This window comes from Zophobas morio, unplaced genomic scaffold (genome assembly GCF_036711695.1).
Source record: "Zophobas morio isolate AGI-343-1 ecotype UQ-CSIRO unplaced genomic scaffold, CSIRO_AGI_Zmor_V1 ptg000030l, whole genome shotgun sequence".
NCBI classification, from domain to species: Eukaryota; Metazoa; Arthropoda; class Insecta; order Coleoptera; family Tenebrionidae; genus Zophobas; species Zophobas morio.
The window spans coordinates 1,180,610-1,192,934 of record NW_026972135.1 but is presented as its reverse complement, the minus strand read 5'-3'; the positions used below and the strand labels follow the sequence as shown (position 1 = coordinate 1,192,934).

Sequence of the window (12,325 nt, the reverse complement as noted above, 5' to 3'; positions counted from 1 at the left end):
AAAGTTGACGCCGTTGGAGTAACGTTCGAGATGGCCAACTTTTAACGTTCGTCGTTACGTTGAGTTTTCAATGTTTTCATCCAATCAAATTGCGATACTGTGCAGTGCTGCCAACTTGAAGGAAAATCTTCTGAAGTAGGGAGGACATTTTTCTGGTTGACACCACCAATTCCACGAAAATCAAATTTTGATAGAGATAATGAGGTTCACTAATATTAAGCCATTTAATCACCTATTTACAAAACTCCTCATATTTTAAATAGCTCGCTGCCATCATTCAGTGTAGCTTTCTGTCAGTACAAAAACAGATTAGGTATTATAACTACAAGGGCTTACATTTGGCCCTATTTTTCTTAATATATGTAGTCTTGTTTTCACAACAATAAAGCTAAAATATGTTTAAAATGGTATTTTTTTAGGAAAGTACCGATTTTCAAATTAGGCTCCGCCTCTCGATATGACAACAAATGAAAAATTCTTCACAGTTGAGCTTGAGATAGATATGGGTGGGACTTAATTTTTTGCTTGGTTTTTTCTTAATATACATGGTATTCTTTTAAAAACACGATATTCAAAAGGATGTCTTTATTTCTTGTAGAGAAATAAGGATTTTGCAATTAAGCTCCACCTCCTTGGCTCATGACGAATAAAAAAAATCATCCCAATTGAGATGGGGCGGGTGGACGAGGCTTAAATTAATACATTTAGTTTTCTTTGTATAAGATATAATATGATTACTTAAGAACATATTTCACATGGTAATTTTTCGTTATAAAATAAGGATTTTACAATTAAGCTCCGCCCCTCGGCTTGCGGCGAATAAAAACAATCATCAGAATTGAGATAGGGTGGGTGGGTGGGGCTTATATTTGGGTTTTTTTTCTTAATACTTATACATAGCCATTTTTTAACAACAAGAAACATAAAACATAACAACCTAATTACAAAATCGATATTTCCTTATACAGATTTTCCATTTTAAACATGTTTCAAGTTTCAGGTTGTGAAAAGAAGTCTACACATATTAAAACTAAAAGGCAAAATGTAGGCCCGCCCACCCGCCCTATCTCAGTTGTGATGAATTGATGATTTTTTTTATTCGCTGTGAATCAAGGGGACGGAGTTTAACGGCAAAATATTTATTTCTTTACAAGATATTCAAAACATGTTTTTGAGTATCGTGTTGTTCGAAGATTACTATGTATGTTAAGAAAAAAAGGGAAAATATAAATGCTTTGAACAACACAATACTCAAAAACATGTTTCTAATTTCTCGTAGAGAAATAAGGATTTTGCAGTTAAGCTCCGCCCCATTGCTTCACGACGAATAAAAAAAACTTCACAATTATATAACTCGTGATCAGATTATATATCTACATATTATATATGTATATGTAGATTTTTAGGCAGTAAAAGTCCAATTTTTTAGTCAAATTTTCTGAAATCTAAAGGAGTGTTTGCAAATGTCAAGCCGCGAAATTTACTCTCGACTTCATTACTTCGAAAATTTATATTTCTCCGGAATCGCCAAAATTAAAGACGGCAGTTTTTAGAATACTCTAACTGTTGGACGTAAAGGCTTTGAAAACACCTTTTTTTCGCGGCGATTTTACAATTCCAAAAAAAATAATATTAAAATTTGGATCGAAGCTGACAAACGCATCAAAAGATCACCTACCTTGTTTTGTTCAGCCTCCTGGGTTGAGGGTTTGTAGACCGCATGCACAAAGGAACCACGTGTCTAAGTTTCGCGACAACAATTCGCGATTGACGTCACACAAGATGGCAACTGCGTTCACTTAACGCCCACCTTAGCGATGTTACCTCTCTGAGGGTTTCTCGATAACTCTGTTCGATAACAGCGCCAACCCCAAGTACCGGGCCCTTTTGCTCGGTACTATGGCGCTTCTAGTGGAAAGTGACCAAAATACACTTGTCAGCAATCCGCGGGAAAACAAACAAAATCAAAACAAAATATTAACAAACTTCGAACCGGAACACTAACGTTGCACACATATCTCTATTTTAATTTACAGGAGCTCTCATAAAAAATAAAATTAGCAATGGTTTATGTTTATACATGGAAGAGTAGCGAATTTGTTTGTCTTGTATCAAAATGCAACTTTTGAGTACACACCTTGTTTGTAACACTGAATAAGCAAAAAAATTGATAAACTTATGACACACGATTTTGGATTATCGTAGTGAAAGTTTCGCAAAAATCTAGATAACAATTGTTTGCAACACTTCGCTCTAAAAATACCGTAACTTAAAACAGTTAAACAAAAAATAATGCAGTTTTTTCATTTTAACTAACTGTCGCACAAAATTTTATTTTGACTGTTCATACTTAATCTATAACAATTTAAAAACATTTGGAGATCTGAGCTTCTACATACATTCGCCGAAATAAACTGTTTGTGCTTTAGGAGCCAGAGCACTTACATCATCTTCAGGACACTTAATTTTATTACCCGTAAAATCAACGAAATCTTCAACTACCACATTTTTCAAATGGTCAACATTCCACTCTTTTATTTTGTTGTAACTCAAATCAATGTTCTCCAAACGGGTCACACCACTAAACGCACTATCGTCAATGCTCTTGATACGGTTATTGTCTAGTTTTAGCGTACTACCCTCTGGAATATACGTGAATGCTCCTGCAGGAATTGCCTCCAGGAAATTGGTCGAAAGTGCAATCGTCAACCGTGTTTCTCCACAGAACCAATTACTATTCCATGCTTTAAGTTTGTTATATTCCAAACCGATATAATTTAAATGTTTCATATCGTTGAAAGCTTTACCAGCTACAAAAGAAATTTCGTTGAAGTTCAAGTTAATGGATTCAATTTTCGAACTGTTGAAAACTCCCTCTGGGATTTCCTTTAATTTGTTTTCTGACAGTACTATTTCTTGCAACTTAGGCATATTACGCAAGTCACCTGGGCGAAGTACGGAAACGGAATTTTCTGACAACCTTAAAGAAACGATATGCTAGCAATCAAAAACTGATGAATCTATTTCTGTATTTAGAACAATTATTTGATCCCAATTCCATCTGTGTCACATACAAATCTTGAAAAACTCCTCGCTTTAATTCTTGTAAATTATTCTTGTCAATACCTAAATGTCGAACAACTGTTACGTTTACGAACGCTCCCTCCTGTAAAACTGAAATCGAATTCTTTTGCAGGTGCAAATTCACAGCTTTCAGATTTACAAAAGTTCTACTTTTAATTTCGTGCAAATTGTTTTCGGTCAAATCTAGCATGTCTAACTTTGGCAGATCTTTGAAGGTTTCAGGCTTAATTTCTTCTAAGTTCGTCTTGGAAACTTGAATTTCGTGTAATTCGGGTATTCCTTTGAAGGAATCTTCGTACAGAGTTTTCACTGATCCTTTGACTTCGATACGTTGATACTCGTCGCCATCTCCTGGACAAATTTCTCTGATTCGGTGTGTCGAAGGGTTTTCGACTTCACGTATTCTATCCCAAGACATCTCACCGAAATTGTAACAGGTTATAACTGCACCATTGGGATTTCCAAACACAATTGATAACTCAGCAAGCAGAAAAATAATAGTGGATTTGAAGGTCTTCATGACTGCACTTTTCGAATGTTTGTAACACTCTGAACTGCGTCTTGGTGTTGCGCTATATATACAAAAAAAATGATAATCTTGCGACACATGACGACGAATACATGATTTGACCTGCGATGATCCCTCCCAATTAGTTTAAAATCTAAAAATATAAACTTACATATTTTTTAAATTCGATCCTTCCTCTGGAATCATAATTATTTCTTAAATAAGTTGACTTCACTGGAAGTTCTGGTAATTGTAAGGTTATTTCAGAAGAAATAGTTTTCGTTACCCAGATCTATCATTCTTTTATTAATTCTTTCGAAAAAAATATTATCCGTTCACGATCTTTATATAGTAGGGTTGGCCATGAAAATCTAGTGAGTTTGTTGGTATTCGATGCAGAAGAAAAAAAAATGCCTGAAGTTTTTTCGTTAGGTTATGTTTTATTAAATTAAAGGTAAAAAAAATATGCCAGAAATATAAACATTGTTGCCGATACTTTCAGTTTCCAGTAGCAATGACCAAGTTAACGGTATCCATTTCTTAGAAAGCATAAAACTTTACGCTATTTAAAACAGTTCTTCGGTTTTTTGTAAGTGTTTATTTCATATATAAGGAACAAACACTAAAATTTCACTTAAACATTGTTTTTATATGAATGGGGGTTCTACATACGACTATTGTCGCATGCCATATTTAGCAACTCATCTTTAATTCTCAATCATCAGTTCGTTCTGCTCGCCCACTCTTCTTAGAAATGGAAATTTCGACCTTTTTTAACAGCCTATTTCCATATCTTCTCACTTCTTTTTTCACTTTTCTAAGATTACTAAAAGGGTTGGTAAAAGACAACAACCTTGATCTAGTGCTTTTATGGGTTTAGCTCTTCTGAAACATGTTTCCGGACTGAAATTAAATGATTTATCTATTTAGCTATTACTAATGCTTACGTCGGTGCTCTTTATTTCCTTTTACTAAGTACTTCTAAACGTTTATTAATAAGAACGTTACTATACGCCTTCTCCAGGTCCATGAAGAGTTACAAAAAAAAACGAAAATGCTTAAAATTTGGTGCAAAGTAACAACGTGGATGATCTAACTAAAATTATATTTATTTTGTTGTACGTCAGGTGGTTTTTCACATACTACCTTGATAAATTTAGAACGAAAGATGCGTAAAAATATCACCCCCCGACAAGCTACAATTCACTCCATTTCCATAATTTCGCTATGAAAATCTTTATCATCACCGTCATTTTCAAATTCAGATTCTGAATCAGATTCACCTAGCGAAATAATGAAAGGAGGTATAGATTCGTACGAAAGATTTCCCATATTTTTTTCCCAATCTGCCGAAATAAGTTTTTCACAATAGTTACAAAAATTTTGCCACATGCTTGGAGCACATTTAGAAAGCGCCTCAAGCCATAAATTCTCCACCCTATTTTTTAATGAAGGTTGAGAATTTATATGCTTGTTGTAATAGTTCTTACAAAATCCCCACGCCATTTCAATTGGATTATATTGTCAATGGTACGGAGGTATTCTAAGAACTTCATGGCCACTTTTTCTTAACACTAGAACGACGGAGGCGGTCATTTGACCGCTTTTGAATTTTTTATTCTTGATATCTCTGGTTTTATAAAGGATTTCGTTATTATCCTTTGTGACAATTATTTATTTGTTCTTGAGTGTATGTGGAAAAAATCGCAATGCAATAGGACTTTTCGTCACCTGTGTGGGGATATGTCTTCCTAGAAAGACGGAGTGCGGTCATTTGACCGCTGCAAAAAAATCGCTTCAAAAATTCTCGAAATAATTAAAATTACCTGATACCCCATACTGTCAACATCTGGACACAATTTCCACTAACATGGTTAGTAATTTTCGTGGTAACTTAATTTATTTTGGCATTGCACGTGATTACATTCTTTGGTTTGGATCTTGTTCTTTTCGTGAAAGGTGTGCTTTTTCTTGGTGATTTTTGCTTTGAAAATGTCGCAACATTCGGTGAGAAAATGTATGACAGATTTGGAATTACTGGCAGAATTTAATAATTCGCCTCAAGACGGATAGTAGTAATGTATATGACACAAAATTTCTGAAATATAATACTACCACGCCGACTGTATATCAAGGGAAAAAAACAAAAATGTTCTGGTTTTGCGCACTATGCATCCTGATATGATAATTCAAGATAATCGAAAAAAGCTTCTGGACACCTAGCTTATTGCAACTTTACAAAATATGGCGATGATATGGAGGACCAAGTGGCTAGAAAAAATTCGTTCAAAGCCGGATCACGTACAAGTTATTTATAACATTTTAGACTTGGCTGTAATAAATGCATGGATTTTATATCAGGAAGTGATAAAGAAGAAAATAAGCAGACGAAAATTCCTCTTGAAATTGTGAAGAGAACTCGCTGCAAGTGATGTTGGGTCAGGTCAGGTCAAACTAATAAAAATGACCTACTGCCTGAGGAAAAGTTCACAGGAACAAGAAAACAATGCCATGCAACTAAATGCCGCAATAAAGCAAACCGAACGCGTGATAGATGCAAAAATACTTGATGCGGAAAATGTAAAAAAGTTACAAATTTCTTGTGTGCAAATTGCTTTGAATCATAAGTTTCATTTATGATTTCCACTTTCTAATGTTTATGTTACTGTAATTTAGTTGTTTAATTAATTTTGATAAAGTATTTACGATATTGGCCATGTCTAACTGAAAAAAAAGTACAGCGGTCAAATGACCGCAAGCCGTCCGTAGAGGTATGCATTAAACGCCGTCCTCCTAGTGTTAATGTCTCGTCTACCAAATATCTTTTTTTTTCTATTGTTTCTGAAGGGTTTAATTAAATCCCACAACTGTTTCTTCGAAAATTTTTTCGCAAATTCAGCACAATGTTTAAAGAGCCATTCCTGCATTTCACATTTTTTACTAGAAAAAGTGGGTGGTTTACCCAACTGAACCGAATGATATGGTGCTTTGTCTAAAACTACCACACATTTTTGTTCAACTTTGCCAAAGCAGGAATGGGCTGAGTGACCACCCAGTTTTGAAAAATTGTCCCGTCCATCGTTTTATGATAGTCTCTATCGTAATTTTTTTAATTTAAAAAATTGTTACAACCATCCAAGAACCCCGTTGAACAACTCGCGTGGAGAATAGTAAACCTTGATCCTTCACTTTTAATTTCGGTGGGATTGCTTTTTAGATCAGTATCGTGCACCCAGCGACGAATGGACGAACCATTTTGAATTTTGATAGATCCATATTTCATCCGAATACACGAAAGTCAAATTTTCACAAGAATTTAGAAACTGTAAATATGTTCTCAAAAAAGTAATTTTGGCTGTAACGACATGTTTTTGTTCACATAGAATTTTACAACCATTTACTTCCCTGTGTTGATAACCCATTGACTTAAGAATTTTTTATAATGTGGTTCGCCCCCTTTTAAGTTCCAACTGTTCCCTAGAATATGCCAAAAGAGTTTCTACAGTGAAATATTCGTTCTTTTCATTAATTTGCCTAATTTTCGTTGCAGGTCTTTCCAAAACATATAATTTGTAAATAAATCCGCTGGTTTTCGCTTGCCAGATAGTGATGTTTTTAAGTTTTTTTCCCCTGTTGATAAAATTTTCGACAGTTGGTGTTCCCACCTATGAGAAAAAAACAAAATATTTTACAGCGTATTTTTACATTAGAGAAAATATGTTCGAGACCCTCATAGTTACTTCTTCGAAAGAAAGATCGGAGCTGTCTTTTCGAAACTGCAAAAAAGATCTTTTGATTGCAATTTTTTGTTGTAGTAAAACTATTTTAGGCATTTTCTTTTTAAATAATGTCGCAATCGTCTGTGAATCTGTCACAATGACAAATTATCTATGCTGACAAAATTAAAACATTTGTTTGCTTGATTACTGACCGATAAAAAACTAAATCATCAAATCAGTTTATTCAACAATATCAAAGCTTACTTTACTAGATAAAAACCGTAATTGGATAATAAGGTATTCCAATTTTTATCATTGCTATATTTTTGAATTTCTCACATTTATTTTTATTAGTTCCAATTTTATCAAAAAACTAACGCTAACATTCTTTCAAAATATCTATGTATCTGGTTGTTTAAGTGTCGTGAATGGATTTTTTCAGTCAGAATGTTTATGGCATGCAAAATTGTTCATTTTGTTGCTCAGGATTTTAGACAGCTTTCCAAAATCCAATTTTTCAATGTGATATTTTATGAAATATTTTACTTGTTTAGAGCACCGTCGAAAAGTATCTAAAAGGAGTTTTTACAGATCTCAGGCCCTAAAATTTACTTTCGGCTTCATTTCTTCGAAAATTTCTGCTTGTTTTCAAGGATCCCCAAAAATTAATATTGTAATCTTTTTGAATTTTTCAAAAATTTGATTTTGAAAATGAATACGTCGAAGATTTTCATCCGAGAGCGTTAACAACCCATGTTTTCGAATTATCTTGTCGAAATCTACATTCCATTATTTTTGGTGACTTTTTAGGCAACTTTTCTAATAGCTGAATTTCAAAATGAAATTCTGTAAAAATTATTTTACAGATATCAACCTCTAGAATTTATTTTCGCCAAAATAGCATTTGAAAATTTTTAGAAATATTTAAAAACCTTATTTTGAAAATGAATTCTTCTCCATAATTTTTGTCCGGGACCATCAACAAGTTACGTTTTTTTAAATACTTAACTCGTCCAGAATTTTTGGTAGATTTTTAGGCAAATTTTCCAAATGCTCAATTTTTCAGTCAGATTTTATAAATTTATAGTCTTTTTTCAAGCACTCTCAAAAATTATTTAAAGGAGTTTTGCAGATGTCAAGTTGCGAAATTTATTTTCGGCTTCATTATTTCGAAAATTTAAATTTTTCAGGAATCGCTAAAACTAAAGATAGCAATTTTTAGAATACTTTAACGCTACATACGTATTTTTATTTTAACTTAAAGGGGCTCTGATAAAAAATAAAATTCGCAATCTTTTATATTTATACATGTAAAATGTATCACGATTAGCACGTAATAGTGGCGAGTTATCTTAGTGAAAGTTTCGTAAAATCTAAGTAACAATTGTTTGTAACACTTCGATCTAAAAAATATATCTACTTAAAATAGTTAAAAAAAAGCTACTTCAACTGTTGCACAAAGTTGTATTTTGAAATATCATACTTAATCTATAACAATTTAAAAACATTCGTCGAAATCAACTCTGCGTGCTTTAGGGGCCAGAGTGGTTAGTCCATCTTCAGGACACTTAATTTTATTACCCGTAAAATCCACGAAATCTTCAACTACCACATTTTTCAAAATGTCAACATTCCACTTCTTTATTTTATTGTAACTCAAATCAATACCCTCCAAACGGGTCACACCACTAAAAGCTCTGTCGGAAATGCTCTTGATCCGGTTCTTGTCTAGTTTTAACGTACTACCCTCTGGAATATTCGTGAAAGCTCCTGCAGGAATTGTCTCCAGAAAATTGGTCGAAAGTGCAATCCACAACGGTGTTTCTCCACAGAACCAATTACTATCCCATTTTTTAAGTTTGTTATATTCGATACTGATATGACGTAAATGTTTCATATCGTCAAAAGCTTTACTTGCTATGAAAGAAATTTCGTTGTAGTCCAAGTTAATGGATTCGATTTTCGAACCGTTGAAAACTCCCTCTGGAATTTGCTTTAATTTGTTCTCTGCCTGCAGTACTATCTCTTTTAAACCAGGCATATTGCGCAAGTCGCCTGGGCGAAGTACCGAAATTAAATTCTTCGACAACGATAAAGAGAAAATGTTATGCTTGTAATCAAAAACAGAGGCGTCTATTTCTGCAATACTGTTGTTCGGGAAACTCAAAACTATTCCATCTTGATCCAGTGGAAACACACCAGCAAACATTCCGACCTCTATTTTAGAAATGTTATTTGACCCCAAATTGATATGTTTCACATGCACATTTTGAAAAATTCCTCGCTTTAGTTCCTGTAAATTATTCCATTCAAAATTTATTTCTTTAACTCCTGATAAATTCACGAACGCCCCCTCCTGAAGAACTGAAATCGAATTCCTTTGCAGGTACACTTTCCCAACTCTTAGATTTACAAAAGTCCCAGTTTTAATTTCCTGCAAATTGTTTTTGCTCAAATCTACGTCGTCTAACTGTGGTAAATCTTTGAAAGTTCCAGGCTCAATCTCTTCTAAATTCGTCTTGGGGACGTAAATTTTACGTAATTTGGGTATACCTTTGAAGGAATCTTCGTACAGAAATTTCACTGATCCTCGTACTTCGATGGACACCTTGTGCTCACCATCTCCAGGACAAATTTCTTTGATTCGGTGTGTAGAAGCGTTTTCGATCTCACGTATTCTCTCCCAGGAAAAGTCTTCATAACTGTGACAGGTTATGACTGCACCGTTGGAAGTTGCAAGCACAAGAGATAACTCAGCAAGCAGAAAAATAACAGTGGATTGGAAGGTCTTCATGACTGCACTTCTTCGAGTGTTTGTAACACTCTGGAGTGCGTCTTGGTTGTTGCGCTATATAAATGATAATCTTGTGACACATGACGATGAGTGAATTATTTGACCTGCGATGATCCCGCGCAATTATTTTGACCTTCCACCGAAATCATAATTATTTCTTGAATAACTTGACTTCTCTGGAAGTTCTGGTAATTGTAAGATTATTTCAGAAGAACTAGTTTGTTTACTCAGATCGATTACACAGGCCTGCGAAATATAACTTTTAATTTCCCTTTTAGATAATATTGTTTTTTTTTAGGTATTTATGTATGCCGAATTAAAATATAACTCTAGTTTTTTTGTAGCACATCGAGATTTATTTTTATGTAGGCCTAAATATTCATAGTTTTTCAAACAATTTTTATGAAAAAATAAAATATAAAGAATATAAAATTGAATGTTTATTTATTAAATGAGCTAAATTAGTTATAAACAAGACTTAAAAAAACAAATAAATCAAGAAGCTTCTTTTTTTCTTTCTTCAAAGCTCTGATTTAAGCATTTTCTCTTGTATTCACGATAGGATATGTTATTGCTGTTACATTTTTCGCATTATATCATTTTATGTTTGAACAGCAAAAGTGACAATTGTCTGTATGATTTTGTGGTTCCATCCAAATCATTGGTGTCAGCAAACTTATCTGAAGAATTAACCCATTTCCGAGAAGACATTAGTAATTTTTGCTTAAATTCAGGGTAGTAAGCGCATAGTCGACACAAATAACTCTTACTAAGCTGAACACGAAATGAAATATCAACACCATTATCCATACATATTATTACCACAAAATCTAGAAGTTAATTTTTATAGTACTAAGAACAAAACTGAAAAAATATTTTTTGCAGAAACTGTACGTGATAGAAATTTTTGCAATTTTTTTTTATACATGAGTATCTAAGACCTACCGAAATTACTACTTGATTTTGTTGGGGGAAAACCATCGCAGGCCTGTGTTATTATTCTTTATTATTAATTCCTTCGAAAAAATACCTTTCTACATATTTCCTTGGAAAATTTAAACTTGCTTTCCGAAACAGTGCCAGTGGTACAACTTTTTCCAATTCTGTCATTTACTCGTTTCATTCTTAATTTTGTCAGTCTTTATTTTGGTACCCGACAAGTATTCCGAAGTAGTGTTAGTTGAAAATTCTCGATCTGTTTTTTGCAGAGTGTGCAGTAAAAAAATAAACAAGGTATTCACATTTTTCTCATTGCTATATTTTTGAATTGGTCACATTTATTTTTATTAGTTCCAATTTCTAATAATTAGTTTAATTTATTGATATGTTATTGCTTTCAATTAAACGCGAGAAGTAAAAATTGTGGCTTGTGGGTAAAATTTTGGCAAGAGAAATTATAAATGAGGTTATAAATCTAGATGTAACAAAGAACTTAAAATTTGCTCCAATAACCTCTGTCAATGTTGAAAGATCGTTTTCAACGTTAAAAGATGTGTTGTGTAACAAGCATGAATCATTTTTAATGGAAAATTTTGAAAAACAACCTTTACTTTAACAATAAGTGAGCAGTTAAAAATATATATATACATATTCAAATTAACATTTGGATATGCATGTTTTACATGAATTAGTTGCATATTTTTAATAAATTTATGCGCACATTTTTTCGATATTTTGATGCATACTCGTACAATCCGAGCCATAGTTATTAGTGAGCTTTTGTTAAATGGAGACAACTGATTTGTAAAATCTTTCTTTAAGAAACTGCCCGTTATTTTGTAATTATGCCATTGATAGTTGGACAAAGTAAAATTTGATCCAGCGAGGGTTTTAAATATTTACAAAAAAATTCGCTAAGTATTAGGTAAGTTGCACTAAGCTTCCAACAAAAATTTCAAAAATTAAATAATGTTAAAACGAATTAAATAAATATAACAAGTATTGCTGAAGCCTTGCAGAAGCAGGTAAATATTAATAAATCATGATACAATGAAAATTTTAAGAAAACGAGACTTTTGATCGATTATTATCTAATAGATGTTACAATACTTCTTGTGAAAATCCCGCAAAGATTTAAAAAACAATTCTTTGTAACACTTAGTTAATCACTTAGATTTAAAGACAATTTTGACTTTAAAAATATATACCGGGTGTCCCAGCGTACCTGATCCACTCAAATACATATCTCGATTATTTTGAAACATAAAACAATTGAAATTT

The 12,325-nt window shown here is 33.0% G+C and overlaps 2 protein-coding genes across 2 annotated transcripts in view; both read right to left on the bottom strand.

Annotated features, from left to right (window-relative positions):
* LOC135137857 (leucine-rich repeat-containing protein 15-like) overlaps positions 1 to 12,325 on the bottom strand; it is a 116,713-nt gene that overhangs the window by 87,848 nt on the left and 16,540 nt on the right. The gene's annotated exons all lie outside the window — the stretch shown is intronic.
* Positions 8,756 to 10,149, bottom strand: LOC135137923 (insulin-like growth factor-binding protein complex acid labile subunit). Its single transcript, XM_064067703.1, has one exon. It carries the CDS (start codon positions 10,103 to 10,105, stop codon positions 8,810 to 8,812), a length of 1,296 nt encoding a protein of 431 aa, XP_063923773.1. The 5' UTR covers positions 10,106 to 10,149; the 3' UTR covers positions 8,756 to 8,809.